At 37.5% G+C, this 21634-nt stretch overlaps 1 protein-coding gene across 5 annotated transcripts in view; it reads right to left on the bottom strand.

The window, feature by feature from the left end:
- kdm6a (lysine (K)-specific demethylase 6A) overlaps window positions 1-21634 on the bottom strand; it is a 232939-nt gene that overhangs the window by 62041 nt on the left and 149264 nt on the right. For 4 of the 5 annotated variants that reach the window (XR_011962542.1, XR_011962543.1, XM_072585169.1 and 1 more), the window contains exons 10-17: window positions 18230-18356; window positions 14308-14406; window positions 13966-14185; window positions 10098-10232; window positions 9369-9518; window positions 8087-8182; window positions 5842-5949; window positions 3903-4313 (exon numbers count right to left, since the gene is read on the bottom strand). Coding sequence is in view for 3 of the 5 variants with exons in the window: in XM_072585169.1 (XP_072441270.1) it covers window positions 3903-4313; window positions 5842-5949; window positions 8087-8182; window positions 9369-9518; window positions 10098-10232; window positions 13966-14185; window positions 14308-14406; window positions 18230-18356 (1346 nt within the window). In the remaining 2 variants the exon portion in view is untranslated. The remainder of the gene's footprint in view (window positions 1-3902; window positions 4314-5841; window positions 5950-8086; window positions 8183-9368; window positions 9519-10097; window positions 10233-13965; window positions 14186-14307; window positions 14407-18229; window positions 18357-21634) is intronic. The other variant, XM_072585170.1, reaches the window with a different exon arrangement.

Genomic DNA, 21634 nt, shown 5'->3' with positions numbered 1-21634 from the left:
ATTTGCACATTTTCCCCCGTGTCTGCATGTGTTTCGTCCAGGTGCTCCGGTTTCCTCCCACAATCCAAAGATGTGCAGGTCAAGTGAATTGGCTATGCTAAATTGCCCATAGCTTTCAGGGATGCATAGGGGTATATGTCAGGAGTAAATGTAGAGTAATAGGTTAAGGGAATGTGAGGCCTGCAGATGGTGGAGCATCAGAGTCAAGAGCATGGTGCTGGAAAAGCGCAGCAGGTCAGGCAGCATCCAAGGAGGAGAATCAACGTTCTGGGCATAATAGGGTAGGGGAATGGGTCAGGGTAGGTTACTCTTCAGGGGGTCAGTGTGGACTTGTTAGGTCTAATTTCCTGTTTCTGCACTGTAGGGATTTCTGTGATTCAGTCATTGGAGTAAACTTCATTTAAAAATTTTTTTTGAAGTTTCTTTGCTGTTTGTACACACAAAACTGAAAAACTGTTGTGAATGTAATTAGTTAAAACAAAAACACTGTGCTCATTTGCTCAGGTACAATAATTCAGATACTGTACCTGTCGCATAAATTTCTTTAAAGACATCTCTGCGAGCTAGGAATGCACAGTGCTGCACATGTATAGTGCAGCATTTCAATTCTGACATTGGTTTTTCAGGTAGAAATTATCAGGAATTTTGTTTTAAAATTTGCTCATGGGCAATGGACATCACTGGCCAGCATTTATTGCTTGTTCCACTGCAGTTCTTCTATTGTCAATAAATACATTAACTCTTATGGCTGACAAGGGATGATGCAACTTAATCACAAACAGATCATTTGTGTCTTCTGTTTGAAGTTACTTTAATGCTGAATGGAAGAAGCTGGATTGGAGAGATTTAAATGAAGTCACAAAAAAACAGCGACAAGAACAATTTAATTGACATTTAACAAAGTGGGTGGAGATGGGTGCTATTTGGCCAGGATGGAAGGATTAAGGTGATGATGATATCATGTTTTGAAGCAGAGATAGTGCCATGGAGAGGAAACCTTTCACAAGACCCAGTGGAAAGTTAGCTTACAAGAGGAGCTTGGGGGAAGGGGGTGGTAGAATATAAAGGACCGGTGTTTTCCATATAACCATAATGAGGGTGATAAATGCATATCCCTTCTACTTTCTAGTTCATTTAATAAATTGGACAGGTTACACAAATCATCAAACAGCACAGCAAGAAGAAAGTAGCTTTGATAGGTCAATAGGATTACAGAAGTGTAACCGCTGTTTTTACAAACACAGTGCAGTGCTATTTTCAATATCTAAATACAATAAAGCTGCATTATTGTGTCAAGAGAAAATAACGATGGCTAAATAAAAATAATTAAATTTTAAATCTATGAAATGTGAAGGTGTATTCTGGTAACAAAACATTTGTGTTGCAAGCATAAAGAGACGGTAATGGACAACAATTTTCATTTATGCAGTATGTTGAATTTAGCACATCACTGTAAATTACTGCACAGCAGCATTACTAAACAAAGATTACACACAATCAGAGATATTTAGACAGCTGACCTAAAGTTTGGACAGAGGGACAGACAGAGGGACAGACAGAGGGACAGACAGAGGGACAGACAGAGGGACAGACAGAGGGACAGACAGAGGGACAGACAGAGGGACAGACAGAGGGACAGACAGAGGGACAGACAGAGGGACAGACACTTTTAGGGAGCAAATTCAGGAACTTTGAGGCTGGACAGCTAAAAGCATACGGCACTTCAAAATAAAAAGTATGCAAGGGGTTAGAATTGGAGAAGTGCAGAGAACTTGGAAGGTTGCAATGTTGGTTGAGGTTACAAAGCAATGAAATGGGGAAGTAGTGAGCAATTTGAAAATAAAGGGTGAGAATTTTAAAACCTGAACGCTGATGGACTGGGTAACAATGAGGTGAAAAATAAACAGAAATTGTATGAATTAGGATTTGGGCACCAGAGGTTTGGATAAGCTCAAGTTTATGGGGAAATGGAAAGTAAAAGCCATCCAGAAGAATAAAACTCTTGGTAACAAAGACACAAATAGAATCTACCAGTAAAGTGGAAGACAGGATCCAAATATAAAAATGTCCAAAATAATCAAATCGAGGGAACTTCTGTCCCTTTTGAAAAACTCCCTAAGCCCTATTTCAAACTGTTTTTGAAATAGTCCAAGTTAAAATATTTGCTTTCGAAGAGTGAAAATGATCATGCTGCTACACAAGAAAAAAATTAGGTTTGGGTAAACAATGGAATACTCCTTTCGTCCGTTCAAGAGAAAATTTGTTCCGCAAAGAAAATCGGAGGCTAAGCATTACACTTGCCACATGACAATGGGTTTTAATGTATATTACAATATAAATTTAACTAAACACAGCACTTCAATAATATTACTTTATCCAAATATAACAAATTAACATAAGAAAATAAAAGTAGTAAAGCAAATGTTCCTCTGAACCTGTAGCACTGTTCAAGATAGTCACTGTTAATTCTCTGACAAATGCATTTCATGTTCACTCCACATATTCCCATATCTCTAAGAGCTTGATTCAGTCTTTAACAGACTCAACCAGAGAGCATCCACCTGTCTTAAGTAGAAAATTTCATAAATTGTTAACAGGTTTGTGCAAAGAAACTTCTAATCTCTACATTAAATGACTGACTCCTCACCCTGAAACAATGTGCCTCTACCACCTCCAACAGTCTTTCCAGATTCCAGATCCAGAAAAAAAATTATTTGCATGTCAAACCCCTTCAGCATGCACAAGCTTCAATGAAATCACCCTGTTCTTCTAAATGCTAGAGAATATCAGGTAAATTGACTCAGTATTTTAGCACTCTTTTAGGAACCAATTTAGTGAACCTTCACTGTGTCACTTTAAAAGCAATTACATCATTTTTTTGAGATGGAAAGGAAAGCTGCACATAATATTCATGTGCTGGAAAAGCGCAGCAGGTCAGGCAGCATCCAAGGAGCAGGAGAATCGACGTTTCAGGCATAAGCCCTTCTTCAGGAATCAATGCCTGAAATGTCGATTTGCCTGCTCCTTGGATGCTGCCTGACCTGCTGCACTTTTCCAACAACACATTTTTCAGCTCTGAGCTCCAGCATCTGCAGTCCTCACTTTCTCCTACAATATTTAGGTGCATTGTCACAAGTGTTCTATATTTTTATAGCAAAACTTACTTTTGTTCTGTAATACCCTTGCAACAAAGGATAATTTTCTTCCAAACTATTTGCTGTAGCTGAATATTAACTCTGTCCTCTGACTTCTGCTTGTATCCTTTCTACTGTTATCAGTAACCTTGGAAATCTGTACTTTAGTTTCCATCTGACATTTTGTTGTCAACTCACTTAATCTGGATATATTCTTCTGAAACCTCTTTTCACCCTCCTCAGTTTAGATCCCTGTCTAGGTTTGCATCATCAGCAAGCTTGAACACAATACTCTCGGTTGTTTTCTAAACAGCCGAGGTCTCAGTACATACCCTAGCTGCATTCCACTGGTTCCACTTTCCCAATTTGTTAAATACCCTGTAACTCCAAATTCTCAATATGTATCTGCCGAGCCCTTCAGAATGCACATGCTTCAATAAAGTTCTCATTCTTCTAGATACGAAAGAACATAGACTAAATTCAGTCTGCTAAATTATGCTCTATTCATGCTTGTATACTACCATGAACTCCACGAACAGAGTAACTATTCAGGCACAGCATAATAAACATTTGGCATGGCATCCTTTGTCTGCTCCCCTTCATCTATCCAACTAGTTTGAGCTGTAAAAAATTTGATAACTTTGTCAAGTGTTTACAAAACTAGACCACCATTAAACTGAGTTACAAGCCTTTGAGAGTGAGATTACCTCAAATATGTAACTAAACAAAGTAAGATTCAATTTTAAAACTGCTTCTGCAATTACTTGCCTGAGTGGAGTTAACAAGTTGGTTTTTCCACGGCTCCTCTGCGCTGCTGGTCAGGTTTGTGCGGTTATGAGGTAGAGTTAGTGCGTTTTGCTGCAGGTAAGGCACATTTCCATTGCTTCCATTTCCTGTTACATGATTATTGCCTATAGAGATAGTGTCTGTATTACCCAGCATTCCCATAGTGCTGCATGTTACTGGACCTCGAGATGGTTCAGCAGGAAAAGGTCCATTAGCCATTAGCTGTCCAGAAGGAACAGGACGGATTCCAGACTGAACACCACGATCAGGCACTCTGGTTAGAGTGACATGAGGCTGCTGACCAGAAATAGAGTTTGTAGGCAGTGATGATCCAAGCGTTGGCCCATTAGGAATTCCTGTAGGCCGTACCTGTGCAACTGTTGCCTGTCTCATCTGAATAAAGCAAAAAAAAAAAGCAAAGTTAATAATTTCAACTTCAGATTTTACAGTTATCTTCACTGCACAAGAATATTTTGCATAAATACAATGCAATATTTAGCTATAAGTAACTTCAAACTCAATTTCTAAGGTTACCAGAAGTGACAAACCCAAAAAATCCAAAATGCAGCTTAATTTCTTAATAACAGATAATTATTTTTAGGGACTGAAAAATGAAGATGGGAAGGAAGCAAACTCATTTTTTGAAAAGAAATACACATGAACCATTGACATTAAGAATATTAAAAGCACTTTTTGAAAAACTAAACAGTCATAAGTTGTATTAGGCACTATGGATTAAGTCTCTCGAACTGCACAAATTAGTTCAGCACGTGTTCTCAAGAACTGTTGGCAATATTCTTTTAGTTAAAGCACATCCATTGTGTAATGTAACCATATTTTTTCGGCAAAATGGGAGGAATTTCTAACCTATATCAAAAACAATTATTCAGCTAACAAAATAAAAACCTAGAAGCTGAAAAGACTGGTGAAAAAGCAGAAGAGGGAACAGTTAATATACTTTTGGCCATTTCTTATTAATACCAATTTTTGACATAACCATGGCAGCTTTGAAAAATTAACAGCCTATGCCTGTACCCATACAGAATCTGTTTCAGTGAAGCTAATATTCTTCTCACTATTACATTAATTTTCTCTTTAACCAGCAATGCTTCCTGACCTCATTGCCCTTTGTCTGTCCTTCCTAAAACTGAATGTCCAGGAATATTCAGTTTCCATCCCTGGTCACTATGCAACCATGTCGCTGTAATTCCAACTATATCATTCCAGTTTATAATGCATTTGCACACAACTAATTTATCCACTTTATTGTGAATGCACCACACATCAAGACCCAAGGCCTTTAAGGTGAGTCTTTTTCACATTCTTAGCCCTGTTATTTTACAATCAATGCTTGATTCTTGCTCTCAAAATCTCTTCCTTTCATTTTTCTTGTTTCACATTTTCTCTTTTGCTTTTGCCCTGGATTCCCTCTGTTCTGTCTCCCTATACAATTTCATAACCCCCTGCCCTTTTATTCAAAATACTCCAGTTAGTTCCAGTCCTGCCCAGCTGCAACCTCCACCAGCTTGTATTGGTCTCACCACCCAGAAATCTGAAACTGTCCCTTTCCTACCACCACCTCAGCACATACTCATCTGACAGATCCTGTTATTTCTATTCTAACTAGCACATGGCACTAACAGCAGCCATAAAGTTGCTATCTTGCGTTCACAATAGGTGTTTTAAGAAAGTTAAAACACAAAACCATGACAAAGAATGAAAGTAATAGGAAGTAAGCAAGCTTGATGCTCTCATTTAAATTTTGTCAAAGGTTAACATTAGAATAATAAACCTACTTTGGAGACCCAAATGGTCTTCTGACTAGATCAGCATTTAAGCATTTTTTGACCAGCATTAATAAAACAGTTTTATGTACAAGATCATGTAAATCCCTTTCCCAAAGAGTAGTATATGCTCTTACCTGCTGCTGGTGCTGTCGCATCAAGGCAAACTGTCCCTCAAGCTGTTCCAGCATTTGAAGCTGAAGCTGATTCAGGTTCTTTCTATTTGCACGCAACTGTTCCAAAAACTGGAAAATTTATAGTGCTTAGAAACACTGGAAGACCGAGATTTAAACATGATTCTGTTTTATGTTGACTAAGTAAACTACTGATATTTATTTATTGATACTGTTGTGAAGAAACTTCCTTATTTTTGTTTTAGGTTTAAGGTTTAAAGGATACCGGATAGTGAGTTCATTTCAAAAGTCTGAGGTTATACCTGGACCCACTGAAAGGACACATTGGAACATTATTTTGAAAGACATTTCTTGAAAGTCTGATCGCTTAAGCTAAGTGCTTGGACTAATTTACTGGAAATCACATGCCTGGGTTTTTGGTTGTTAAGAGCTAGCTTTTGCTTTGGATAATGTTTGACATTCAGTTAGGGTGAAGTCTGCTGAGTGAAAAGCTCCACTGGTCTTCCTCTGCCTTTCTGGGAAAAGCCTTTTGGTCTGACGAAGGAGTAGCATTCTGAAAGCTTGTAATTTCATATAAACCTGTTGGACTGTAACCTGATGTCATGCGACTTCTGACAATGTCTACCCCAGTCCAACAGCAGCACCTTCATACCACTCGATTCAGGCCTCTCAGTATTCTGAAAGAATCAATCAGATCTGCCCTCATCCTTTGAGATGCCAGATCCAGAGTCCTCAACTGCTCCACATGACAAGCTCTTTATCCCTAGGATTATTCTCATTAACCTCCTCTGAGCCCCCTCCAATGCCAGCACATCCTTCTTTAGATTCAGGGCCCAAAACTGATTATAATATTCCAAACCTAGTCTGACTAAAGCCTTGTGTTTTCAAATCTAACTCACCACCTGTGCCACAAACAAACTGGCTTAGGGTCAAACATGTCAAAGACTAATCGTATGGTTTAAAGAATGCGTGGGATACACAAGCTTCCATTCACGGCAGCAGCACAGGGGAAAGGTGGTGCTTGGTCTCAATGGGTTGCGCTGCAATTGGACAGGGAACAATTTTACAACTAGATTGTAGATAGGTCTTCAAACTAAAGAGAAATGGTCCAAGTGAATAGAAGTGGGATGAACTGCCATTACTAAAAATAATGACAATATAGAGACCAACACTGAGAGCTAAATATTCCAGGTCACCTGAAGTTTTAAACTTTATACAAAATGGCAGACAGACCCCCAATAACAAAACATACTTCAAGGTCAGATGAGAAAATAAAAATATCCAGATTCAGAATAGCAGGAAGTAGAATCACGCAAGCTGTGACAAGAAATGCTGGTGGGAGTGATTCGCAAGTTTCCAACAGCATGTTATGGTTAGACTTGAGAATTAATCAAGAAATAAGAGGATTACAGATTTCATTTCTACATGTTAGATAAGTCAAATAAGCAAAAAAGTTCCTGTTCATAAAATGCATTGAGATGGAGAACAGGTACTTGAGCCAGCAATAGATACAGTATCCTTGAATTTTCAAAAGACTTTTGATAAACTGTTAAACGAAAGGTTTTTACACTTGGCATAGAGGGGTGGAGTGGGGAGAAGTCTGTTATACTTCAGAAAACAGGGAGGAATAGGAGGACCATTATCAGGTCAAAGATGTCATTGCTGGAATACTGCAAGGATCAGTACTGGGACCTCAGTTATTTAGATTCTGTATTTGTGACTTAAATAAAGAGACCAAGTGTAATGTGTTCATCAAGATGATACAAAGTTAGGTAAGCAATTAAGTAGTGAGAATTCTTATTTAGGGTTTACATTGTTGAAGCTACTTGATTAGGATAAACATCCATCTGGCTCACTAATATCACTGAGTAAAGATAATATTGCCTAAATGTGACTCGACTCGCAGTAAGGTTGCGACTCATCTGGCCTCTGAGATTAACTTGTAAACCACTTGGATGAACTCAAAAAGTTGGTTCAATGACAATTGGGAATGGACTTACAGGTGAAACCCAGAGCATCTGTGAAAGCATAGTTAAAAACTTAGTCAAATATTACTTTGATACCAAGTTACTTCTGAAATCAGCTTTTCTGAACGTGCCTGAGCTAAGTCTATAAGATGATCTGGAGCGGAGTGTTCATGGTAGGATCAGTCTCTGCACTGGTGTACATGCTATTTGATAAATTTATGGAAACATGGAAACATTTAAAAATCACTATACAATTAAAATATTATAATAAAGCCACTTACCTGTAATTTTTGAGACGTCAGGTACCATGATGGAACCTGTTGTTGCACTGGATGGTGTGGTGTGTGACCACCTGACCAGACATCTGGAGCATTTAGCTGAAAATAGAAAAATCATTGAATACTTCTGATTTCCAATTTAATTGCAGTTACAATTCTGCACCAATCACTGAACACAGCACTTATAAAAGCTAAGTACGGAAAACAACTGGACTAAATAAGGGAGTTTTCAACAAGTCTAAAATTTTATGCTGAAGAGGAGATATATTGGAAACCCTGAACAAACTTTGAAGGCCAGATTGCATAAATTATTGGATATATTGTCTACATAGATTTACCAACAAACAAGACACACTATTTTATAACAATTCATCAGAAGACTTATCTCACTTCCAAATACCACTCCTACTTTTGGCTTTCTACTTGTTAAAATTTGCCGCTATGTATTTTCTCAATCACATCCTCAGCACCATTTTGTTGCCCCTGTCACTATTTAAGCCCTTATTTTCTCCCTCCCTAGTTCATCCTCTTGGTACACTTTGTTTTCACTTGTTCAAATCCAAAAGGTTGCAAATTCAATCATCTGATACATAACTGGTTTAGTCTAGACTTGACTAGGCCACGTCAAATACCAGTTGGGCCATATCCTTCTCTGCTCATTATGCCAGCAACACCCTGCAATGCAAAATAACCCCAACAATCCCTTCACTACAAGCAATCCTTTAAATCCACTGCCTCTCCACCACCCAAAAAATAAGTGATTGGGGTGCTTATGGGCTCTGTCATAATAAAGGAATCTTTCTATTCAGCGATCTCTGACACATTCTTCCCTTCCCACACCCACTAAGCAAAGATTCCAAGGTCCTTACCTTCTGTAGCCCTAAGCCACATCTTTCTTTGCTTTCTCTACCATTAGGAAAAAATGTGCTTTATATCAACAGGTCGTAAGTTTTTCAAATTATTTTTAATTGTTTTAAACAGAGGTGCAAGATCCTTTCATCATAGAGACCATTTTGCCAATTCTTGTTAAAAAAAAGTTTTCACAATACACGTAGCATACTGAACTATTCTTAAAAACATCCACAAAAAGGTACATATTTCACATTCAGAGTACATTTTACATTCAATACATGTAATATTGGCTGTTTTAAATCTCTCAACATTTACTTATTCAAAAGCATTTATTTCAAAAGATCAAATTTTCTTCTAGTTCCCCTTTCATTTGAATGCTAAGATTATCTTGCTGTCCTTAAAGGACTAAAACAGAACCAAGTCGAATTACTACCTTAGTAGGACTGGACATCCTTTTCCTTTTAGCAGAACTGGATAGATCATCTACTTGGTTAGAAGGAACCATGTGTAGTGGTAAGGACTGCTGTGGCTGCTGACTGAGGCCTACTAATGGTTCATTACTGTGATGGTGAAGTTTACAAGCCTACATACAAAAGAAGAGCATTGGAATAAAATTTTTAGGAAACACACCCATGTACTTTCAATTTTTTTCCTTACTGCTTTTGATTCCCCATTGGCGTGCATTTGTGCAGCAGTAATCATAGGATATATTTTTCACCAGCTGAACAATGATTAAGTGTTATTTTGACTAAAATTTATTTTCATTTTTGTCAGAGTTGAGTACCAAGGAAAAAAAAAAGTCAGCGCAGACCTGGGCAATCGTTGTAGTAGTTAACTATCAACACAGCTTTATGTACAAATAGTGCAAAGTACAGGTATTGCATAAAATTGGATGGTTCAACATTTACTTTGCAACAGCTTGAGAAATCACCAGTTTTGATCTCAACAGCTCTAGGATCTTTTAAAATATTTTGGTAGATAATCTCAATGCCCCAAATAGTTGTAATTCCATGAACATATTTCTTCAAATCCTACCAGTGATGAGTTTTGCGTAGTTATTATTTGGTGTGCATGTGTGTAAATGTATTAGCCACTAAAAAAGTACCTTTAAAACTATAAAGCTAAAATGCTTAAGTACAATTGAGGTACAAATAATTTTCACCTGCTGAGCTGAATTCATGGCACCCTGCCTGGAGGTAAGTTCTGCTGGGATTGGTAGGCTCCATGCCTCCTCAATACTGGGAAGCATTTTGGTTTTACTTTGTAGGCTACCTTGTGGAAGGTTGCACAACTGGGCCTGTAAAAAGTATGTGATGCGATTATGTAAATGAAAGCTAACTGATCAGTCATACAAACCACCTAATTGCTCAACAATCATGTAACATTTGTGGCTTTATGATCATACTAAAATTGCAGTTAAACTTGTGATAGAACACATTTGTGTGAAGTCTGAGCAGATTTCTCATGTTTAATTTGTTATTTTCCATTGTGTGCAGTGAAAATAAATCAGTTAAAATCAAAACAAAACTAATGTTAACTATTATACAATATATTTTATACAAATATGATTTAGAATTTAAAATGCAACAATTTTCTCCTAGTAGTAAAGGTACATTATAGTGAATAAATCCTCCAGGGATGGACAGTGTCATTAGTATCTTTGTCATATCCTCCTGTTCAATTCTACTTGAATTTAATATTAAACTACATGTACAATTAAAAGTCTTTCAAAGCTGCAGTTTCCTTTTAGTTGACTTAAGTAGATTTCATATTTTTAAAACACTTCATATTTTTAATACTTAAAATGCTAAACAAATCCTAATGCATTTCCATGTAACCAAAAAAATGGAGTGAAGCAAGCACTGACAAGAGTAGAAATCCCAATTATATGTTTCTCACATCCTACTCACGCATTAGAGCTGAAATCACAATAGCTGAACTGCAGTCAAGTAAGTGATCCAAATTGTACTACTCAGACTAAAGAACACCGAATAGATTCAAGGAGTTTGAGCGAGTGTGCAGAGGAAAAAAGTGAAGAGAAACTGAAAAACAAAAGTATCATCATGGGATATAGATTCAAAACAGTACAAGAAAGTGGAGAGTCAAAAAAAATGATTTCAATAAGGGCCAAAATTAAATTACTAACAAGTGCAAGTGTTTGTTTTTCCAAAGAGCTTCTGGCCTATGACTAGGTGCATTTCTTGGACATTTACATTTAATATATTTTACAGTCTCAACAGTAATATCTTGTATCAAAATGCTTAAACCTAACAGGAGAAAGTAGCCTTTGTTTATACATTATAAATAGTAGAAAATACAAGGACAAAAAGCTGGTTATAAAACTCTAGACACAATTTTTAACGGGAGAGGGAGAGAAAAGAGAAAACTTTCAGACGATAACAAAAGAAACTTTCCAAGTTAAAATTGCTACAGAATGAGTGGGTTAGGGAAAAAGTAATTTATACACAACCACACAGAATAGGATTCACGAACATCGTTAAAACAAAATGTTCACTTTTTTAAAAAAAACTGGAAGCAAAACATTTGAAGCAGAGAAAGATAAAGGTTACAGGGAAGAAACAGGATAGAAGTATTAATTTTGCCGAACAGTGAGTCAAATGGCTTTTCAGTATGTTGCAAATTTTCCATTATTCTTTGACGCAATCAAAATAAACAATATTTAGCAGTTGTGTTTTTAAAGAGAGTTAAGGTACACCTATTACTCAGAAAAAAAACAAGTTGTAATGACACAATTTAAAATCATTTAGTGTCAACTACATTATGAGATACATTTATGAAAAGCAGATCACTATTAAGTGCAATGTGATTTAATGGGTAAAAGTATTGTTTGGTGCTTTACTATGGCATGCAGGATAGAATATCCTAAGTTTGTTCTGTATGGAGTTAGCTCAGTTCAGAAGGAACAACAGTACCTTACTAGCAAGATTTGTGGTGGGGGTGCCGGGGGATTGGGATTTGGGTCCAGTGACCAGTCATCAGAACTTAATCAGTTCTGACCCAAAACATTAACTCTGATTTCTCTCCTCAGATGTTACCAGACTTAAGATTTTCCAGCAATTTTTGTTTTAGTTTCTGACTTCCAGGATCTGCAATTATTTTGGTTTTCTAGCTGGTATTTCTTCCGGCGTCACACTGTGCCAAGTGAGAAGGTTGAGCAGCTGACTCGATCAGTGGCAGCATGTGAAGTTTGAATAGTAGCAATAACTGAAACCCAATTAACAAGAGTGCAAATTGTAAAAATAATTTTATTGTTTCTATTCTCAATCTCTGCTCCCTTGCTCGTGAAGGAGCGGACTGATGTAGGGGTATGCAACTGGTTCTGCAACTGCCAGCAACCATCCAGAAGAATTGCTAAACTACTCAGTTAGCTCAATCAGTGAGATTTAAAATATGTTTTCAGAAGTCATTGTATCCAAGCAATCTCATCCTCATCTTATAACCAACAAATTTCTGATATTGGTTAGTGAACTGTTCTATTCAGCAGATAGCTCCAACTAACATTCCAGTTGTAACCAGTTATCTCAGAAAAGAACACAATTTTGGAACGACAAATCAGGGCAGCACTTACACACTTAATGGTAAGGTCCTGGGGAATGTTGCTGAACAAACAGATCTTGGAGTGCAGGTTCATAACTCTTTGAAAGTGGAGTCATAGGTAGGTAGGACAGTGAAGGCAGCGACTGGTATGCTTTCCTTTATTGGTCAGAGCATTAGATATAGGAGTTGGGAGGTCATGTTGCGGATGTACAGGACATTGGCTAGGTCACTTTTGGAATACTGCAAGCAATTCTGGTCTCCCTGCTATAGGATGGATGTTGTGAAACTTGAAAGGGTTCAGAAAAGATTTATAAGGATGTTGCCAAGATTGGAGGATTTGAGCTATGGGAAAAGGCTGGGGCTGTTTTCCATGGAGTGTCAGAGACTGAGGGGTAATCTTGTTGAGATTTATAAAATCATAAGGGGCATGGATAGGATAAATAGACAAAGTCTTTTCCCTGGGGTGGAGGAGTCCAGAGCTAGAGGGCACAGCTTTAGGATGAGAGGGGAAAGATATAAAAGGGACCAAAGGGGCAACTTTTTCACACATAGGGTGGTGCCTGTATGGAATGAACTGCCATTGGAAGTGGTGGAGGCTGGTACAATCACAACATTTAAAAGGTATCTTGATGGGTATATGAACAGGAAGGGTTTAAGAGGGATATGGGCCAAGTGCTAGCAAATGAGATTAGATTAATTTAGGATATCTGGTTGGCATGGACAAGTTGGACTGAGGGGTCTGGTTCCGTGCTATACACCTGTGACTCTATAACTTCTTAAGTAATACCAAATACACTTTACTTTGTAGGCCATTTGAAGATGTTATATCAAATGGATCTGAAAATGTCCTCAAATTATGAAGTCAAAAAGAAAGATACTGCAGCTTTAACAGAAGTGTTCAATGTCACTTGCATAATGGCTTATGTAGAAACACTGTGTAGGCAGGTAGGACTTAAAGAAAACCACAAGAGCTTTGCACTTAAGATACCATATAGCAGGTAATTTTGGCAAAAATGTTAAACAACACTTTCAGTAATTTTCCCTTCAAAAAAAAAACAGCTGAAGCAATGGAAAGCAGCTGACTGCTTTCTTCAGACCTTCATCTGAGGTTGAATATGATTTTAACAATGTAATTCATATAACCTGCTATGCAGTACTGCATAAAGCTAATTTGATTTAAATTTAAGGTTTTTTTTATTTAAAAATGGCAGTTGAGGTCATCTGTTATAATTTACTTACAATGCTTAAATTGCCCATTCAAATTATATTCCTTGGAATTCTGTCTGTAACTGATGTAAACCATGCTGTAGCTTTAAAAATATCTTTAATTATGTGCAATATATTTAGTTAATAACAAACCATTTAACTGTCGTCTACTCGAAAGATGTAAATCCTTAATACTGGTTAGAAATGACCCACTGAATTTTTAAAATGAATACTATATTTAGATAGCACACCCCAAACCACTGTACCTGCAAGTACTTTATCCTTGCTGTGAGTGCAGAACTATTACTACAATTTTTGCTCCTGGTTGCATTTATGTAACATTTAATTGCATCCTGAGGTTGATTGCAGGATTCATAGAGTGTTCCCAGGTCCATCCAGGCTGCAGCATGTCCATGGTCTAGCTGAACAGCACAGATATAGGCTTGTAAAGCATCCATTGGCTGGTTCTGTTGCTGATACAACACCCTAAAACAGTAAACAAAGTGGCAATCAGGGTTGAATAGGTGCAGATAAGGTCATAAACTGATGTTTCCCGAGCACCCATTTAATCTCTTGCCAATTAATTTTAAGTATCTGCAATTTCTTACCCTATTGAACACCATGTATCAGCACTCGCTTCTGATTTATCAATGGAATGCCTGTATGATAAGAAGGCATCCTGAACTTTGCCAATGCTTGAATAGCACCTGTAAAAAAGATAACTATATTTCAGAATACATATACACAATCAAATGTTATTTTGCAAATTAAAGTCTCCAGCTTTCAATGCATTGCAATCTACTCCAATACTTCGATCCAATCAAGATTAGCTTTGCACATAGAGGAAACAAAAAATATATTGTAATACCCAAGCTATAGGGAGTAACTGATGCACAAAGACATGGCTCATTTTAGATATGATCTCTACTTTGTTTCCACAAATGAAAATACTTAATGAAACATTTTCTTAGAAATACTGATTCTTGGGAATTCGATCACTATTGATAAAGTCAGCATTTATTGCCCATCTTGACTTGCCTCATATTTTCATCTAGGAATGGTTTGATGAAATAATAGCTTGGTAGATCTCTTCAGTTAAGAGCCAACTAAATTGGGTGAGAGACTGATATCACAACATGGTCAGGCAGGGTAAGAAAGATTCACATTTACGTGCATATTTACGTAACAATTAGCACTATTTCACTGCCTAACACCATGGGCGACATTCAAAAAAATGAATTCATGGTTACTTTGACATTTAAAAAATGAACTCAAATTCCCAAACCATTATGATTGCACAATTTAAGACAGGGACACTGTATTTTAGATAAAATATATTATTAGTTCAGCAGTATCACCATTACACTACTATAGCCAATGTAGGGGAAGGGCAACGGAAAATTGGAGTCAGAGGACTAAGAATTATTTCATTCAAATGGTCATTCTTCTCCTGGCCTAATCTGTAAACCTGAACGGAGTTGATAATCAATTCTCAGTTCTTAAGAGCAACAAAGAGAAAGCAAGTGGAGATATAATAAAAATTAAATACCTAATGAGCCTCCAATTTGCACAGTCTGAAAGTACTGACAGAAAGGGTCTTTGGTAGATAGAGATTAAAATCTAAATAGGCAACAGCAAACTTGGGTACATTAATATTTTTATCCATTGCAATTTCACATAACAAAAAAAGTTAAGCACACCCAAGTGATTCATAATGAGAGGTGAGCAATGTTTGCTTATATTGAGAACAAATTCTCAAGTCAAATCAACACTTTGATGACACTATATAAAGCATGGAGATCATTTTGTATAGCTGCCTTGCAAGTATTTACATACTGAAATCATTATGGCCATAACACGAGGTGAATGAGCTTGAACTTACATTACTTACTTGTTAAACTAAAGCTTATAGCCTTTTAATTAAAAAGCAGAAACAGCATCATTCAATGCAATTCAGGAGTCGGGTTGCCAACTATCGAACACTTTCTGAAGGAGGGTCACAGGACCCAAAACATTAACTCTACTTGTCATCCACAGATCCTGCCAGACCTGCTGAATGTTTCCATCAATTTCTCATTTCCAGCATCAATTCTTCCAAATGAATATTTTCCTGCAGTCTTCACAAATTAAAGATAAATGTCCAGGAGACTTGCTGCTAGCAACCTCAAATGTCAGCAGCATGAAGAAAAATGCTGTTGACCTTTTCCCTGGAATACTTTAACTTGTTAGCTATTAAAAAAAAACTGAAAGTTTGAGGAGAAGATCTGTTTGACGGACTGAAATTACCCAATTGTCCAAATTATTTTTAAACTGTTCTGGAAAGGTAGCTCATTTTGAAAATGAGTGTATTGTCAACCAATGGCAGGTATTTGCAGGTGAGATATCACTCATTAATCATACAATAAGTTCTTGAGTTAGCAATATATTCAGGATTGAAGTCACTTCTGACATGCACGAACAACATCAAGTAGTCGTCTTAAACTTCTATCAGTTGGTTATCTTTTGAGGTACAGTACAACCCACAACAAGGCAAAGCTTAAGTAGCTTATATTAAAATCAAACAATTTTATAATTTTTCACAAACCCAATGAAATGAGGGAAGGTCTGTTTCCATGTTGTACATCTCAATGATTCTATGACTTGATGGCCCAGTTACATAGATCATTGTAATGTCATTAATTGCTGCAGAAAAGAGTCAGCGAGTACTGGTCTATATCTCAAATAAAAGGGTGAGGACTGTTCAAGTGAAGGGTGATACATAAATCTAACAAGAGAATTCAAGAAGATACTGCAGCGTAGGGTAAAGATGCAGTGAGTGACAGGAAGAGGCACATGAATACTTGCATGGTCTGGCTGGGCTGAATGGTTTATTTTTGGACTGTATATTTCATACACTTTTATATAAATATACAACAGCCTTGCTGATTTTTAGATAATTCCACCATTTCCTAGTTGCTCACACCAATAGGCCTATGATTATCTTTAGAATTTCACTAAATTCTTTATAGGTATCAATTCCAACCAAACTTTTCCAAAATTACTTCGTTTGTTGCCATTTTCATTTGAAGTCTAAGTGGAGATTGTTCATCTTCGAGGCATGTCATTCGGCTTTGTCACATCACATCACATAAGGCTATGGCTAAATCAGGCCAGATAAGAATAAGGTCGAAAAGATTTGTCTTGGGCAATCCTAATAAACATGGGTGAAAAATAAGAATCCCAAAAGTTTGGGCTGTCAGCAGATAAACTTTTACAAAACTATCAAGGGTATGCCCATTAGTGACAACTGCGGCCAAAGAGGATTTAATGTCCACAAAGAGTGGAAATGATGATGGTATTTCACAGGAACCTCAGGATCATCGCAGAATGATAAGCTGAAACCATTTATAACTGCAGTATAACAGTATTATTGATTGCAGTACTGTACTGTTCCTTTTGTTCTGGGCTCATGGGGAACAGGGACAGTGGGGGAAGGATGGATGGGTTGGATGGCCAGCGGGCCTGAACAGAACTGGTCCGTTGGTGGACTGCGGACTGGAGCGGGTGGTCAGTGATTTGTGAGCCCAGGCGAAACACATGTGGAAGCTTCCTGCACAGACCTAGTGAAGGACTGTAATGCTTATCTTTTTAACTTTGTTCTCATTTTTCTAACCTACACTATGAACAACTGCAAGCAATGTAATTATTTTTCCCATTTCTTTTTCCCTTTATTGCTGTATTTTGTACCTGAGATCAGTATGTCGGTACTTTGTACCCAAAATGGACCAGTGGCTCAGTGGTTAGCACTGCTGCCTGACAGCACCAAAGTTCCAGGTTCGATTCCAGCCTCGGGTGACAGTCTGTGTGGAGTTTGCACATTCTCCCAATGTCGGCGTGGGTTTCCTCCCACAGTCCAAAGATGGGCAGGTTCGGTGAATTGGCCATGCTAAATTGCCTGTAGTGTTAGGTGCATTAGTCAGCGGTAAACGTAGGGGAATGGGTCTGGGTGGATTGCTCTTCAGAAGGTCGGTGTGGACTTATTGGGCTGAAGGGCCTGTTTCCACACTGTAGGGAATCTAATCTAAATTTGGGGTGACACTGTAAACGTTTCACTGTAGTCCTGTACTTCCATACCGGAGTACACGTGACAATAAAGGATAGTCTATATTCTCCTCTATAGAAGCATTGCTAATTTCTATTAAGTACTGCACTTAAGAATCTCAAATGGCATAAGCTGTTTTCTGCCAGTCAAATGAACTTAATGCCCTTTGAATTACAAATTCAAGGAGGAATAGACCTCAACATCTTGGCTGAATTCATTCAAGGAACAAAAAGGAATTTGAAAAAGGAGAAAAAAGAATAGCAATATAAAAATCAGAAAATATTGAAAATGCACAGATCAAAGAGGATCTAAAATGGAAAAATTATAAAATTTCATCTGAACTGGATTTAAAATGTGTTTTATTTTAAATGAGCAATTAGATTGAGGATACAGACTCTTAAAATAACTGATTCAAAGCTAAACATTAGATCAACTAACTCTATACTTACCTGCCAAGGAAGTACCAAGATTGGCCAGAGTTAGGGTCTGCCTCTAGAGATTTTTGGAGACATTGAATAGCAAGACTTTCCTTAGTTGTTTTGTCTCCTAGTGGCTCCAATGTGTGATGCATCCAGCCTGCAATACAGGAACATTAACTAACTATATCCCTACTTCTGTTATAAACATAATGCTACACATTTTAACAGTATTCATTCTGCTTTCATTTCAACACAATTTTCTGGTGGATGAGAAGTGATTAGTAATTTGAAACACTATTATACCATCGCTCAAATTACTTGATGCATCAATTTCTTTCCTGAATGGAGAAACATTATTTTGAAAAGAATATAGAAGAAACAATAATAAAATTGCACTATTTGAACTACGCAACTTAAAAATATGTATGCTGCTTGATAAATGAGAAAGGACAACAATAAATGCAATTTTAATCTACTAAACTTTGTAAATTAATGAAAATTTAAACTCAAATGAATTCAATTAATTGTGCAATGAAATGTTATTGTCATAAGTATAGTGTGCATCATACCTCCCTTAATACTTCAGCCTGCATTGTAATGCACAGGTTTTCAATTATGGTTCACATGCATGTGCTCTTAGATCGAATGGGAAACTCCAGTAAGATCAAATAAATTAAATCATATATGGCAAGTGATGCTAACTTATAACAGATTTTAGCTTCTGTAATTTAAAATGTATACGTTGGATTTTATAGCAACAAATCCCAGGTTATATAATCTTATCGCAGGTTTGTTTTCTTTTGCACGTGATTGATATGCAATTCAGTGTCACAAAATAGAGTGTCTCCTTCTGTATGATAGGATTCATCTGACTGTTAATATTCTTCTCCAGTGTCTTAAGTGCTCTGGTTGTTGCCAATTACTTGCTTGCTCTTGAATCTCAGTGGCTAGGTTTGAACAGGCTATGCATCTACCATTCCTTGCCAATGCCACATTAGAGAAAGGGATTGGTGGGAACACAGCATGCATGAGTGAGATAGTGATCTTGACAGCATGTTGATATGTGCAGACATGAAGAGCTGAACAGCCATTTGAACAATCTTCAAATGGGCAAGTTTGTCTTTAGCTGTCGTTGCATTCTTTGGACAAATATCAGATGTTGACCAGGATCTGAGATGCTCTATTTCTTGTATTTATTAAGTAACCGCGAACGTTTGCTATCAGCTAATATGAAACAATGTTGTCTAAGATTCGGAATAAGATCACACAATGCATGACAAAATCGGAAATGAAAGTTGGATAATTTTTAAAAAGTTGTACAAATATCTTCAACATTAAAACAAAAAGCAAAACTTGTACGTTAAAAAGTTAATCAAATTTGTAAATGAGCAACATGTAAATTTTAAGCAGCTTGATAAATCTTAACCAAGAAGTTGATTCTGAATTCAACATTACAGCATACATTCTATTACAGTTCTGGACCTAGCGCGCAGTGCTTGCTTTGCAGGGAATATTGAGCCAACCACTACAGATGAATTAAAGAAAAATAACTTAACATAATACTCCAAAAATTTTAAAAAGTATCATCAGCTATGTTACTGAACATACACATTTGGAACAGAACGATGACATTCAGCTTCTCCATTAACTCTGACATGGATTAAGAGCATGGCTGACATGACTACACCACTACAGCACCAGTCCGCAACCCTCTGAATTTTCGTCCAACTGCTTATCAAGAGTCTACCTTTACCTCAAACGAATGCAAGAACATTGGTTTCACCACATTTCTACAAAAACAGTTCAGACACAAGATCTGAGAAAAAAATCTTTTTTTCTGTCTGAAATGGTTCAACCACATATTTTGAAATAGTGACACTAAATTCTACATTTGCTCAGAAGAGGGTGCATCATTTCTCTATGTATTACGTGTAGAACCTCCTGAGGATCTGGTATTCTTGAATCAAGTCATGGTGTACGCTTTTAAACAACAGCCAATACAAGATGAACATGTCACTCTTTCCTCACCAGACAACCTGCCCGTTCCAGTATTAGTGTGGGTAATCTTGCCTGGATGACTGCAGCTCAAGCAATGCTCAAGAAACTCAATGCTATCTAAGAAGAAAAGCCCACTCGAATTGGCATCGCAGCTTCAACATTCACTCCCTCCACCATTTACACAAACTGGCCACATCTGCAACACCTATAAATGCACTGCAGTAGGTCAAATCCTCCTCACCCTGTAGCGGATGAAGCAGTACCCCTTTCGTTGATCACTACTTGGAGGATGCACCGATGGTAACTCTGTGGGGAATTCAAAGTCCATTACCAAGAGGATAGCATCAGCACAGAGTTGGCCAAGTCATAAAGTCCATTGCTACTATACTGGGTCTGCAGCAGGTGCTGGAGCAACCAACAAGAGGGAGGAAAAAAACTACTTGCCCTCATCCTCACCAACCTACCTGACGTTGATAGACCCATCCATTACATATTCTTTGGAATAACCACTGCACAGTCTTCATGGAGATGAAGTTTGTGTTTACATTGAGGATACCCCTCAATCGTATTGTGTGACACTATGAACTTGCTGAATGGAGAGCGAACAGACCTAGCAACTCAAAACTGGGCTTCAATAGGTGGTGTGTGCCATTAGCAGCTGCAGAATTGCAATCAATCACAATCTATAAGTTTGTGTTTGGATAGATCTTGCATTCTAGGATTACTATCAAGATGGGAGATTAACGTTGGATCAACAAAAGGTACAGAAGGCATGCTAAGAGCAGCAAGAAACATCTTCAAAATGAAGTGTCAACTTGATGAAGTTGCAATACAGGACGACTTGTATGTCAGACAATAGAAGCACATGCTAAGCAATCCTACAACCAATCCAGCTGCCACGTCACAACCTTTGCAGAGGTGATAGCCTAGTGATATTGTCAATGGACTGTTAATCCAGAGACACAAGTAATGTTCTGAGGACCTGGGTTCATGGCAGTTGGTGGAATCTGAATTCAATAAATATCTGGAATTCAGAATCTAATCACAATAAATCCATTGCCAATTGGCAGAATAACTCATCTGGTTCACTCACGCCTTTTAGGGAAGGAAACTGTCATCCTCACCAGGTCTGGCCTACATGTGACTCCAGACACACAACAAAGTTGTTGACGCTCAACTGCCCTCTGGGCAATAAATGCTGCCTAGCCAGCGATGCCCTCATCCTGTTACAGAATAAAAAGTCCTGAATGGTGCAGGACATTTAAACAACTCAAAAGGAGTTGAAAGCTCTCCAACTGTCAATGACATGGCATCAGAACACAGAAAAAATACAAGGCTTCTAACCACCTTCAGCAAGAAGTGTCAAATGGATGATATTTCTCTGTCCCATGATGAGATACCTAGAAGAATCACAGCTGCCAGTTTTCAACCAATTCA

This window comes from Chiloscyllium punctatum, chromosome 15, assembly GCF_047496795.1.
Source record: "Chiloscyllium punctatum isolate Juve2018m chromosome 15, sChiPun1.3, whole genome shotgun sequence".
In the NCBI taxonomy this organism is placed as follows: Eukaryota; Metazoa; Chordata; class Chondrichthyes; order Orectolobiformes; family Hemiscylliidae; genus Chiloscyllium; species Chiloscyllium punctatum.
The sequence above is the reverse complement of the archived record's forward strand: the minus strand, read 5'-3'. Positions and strand labels throughout refer to the sequence as shown.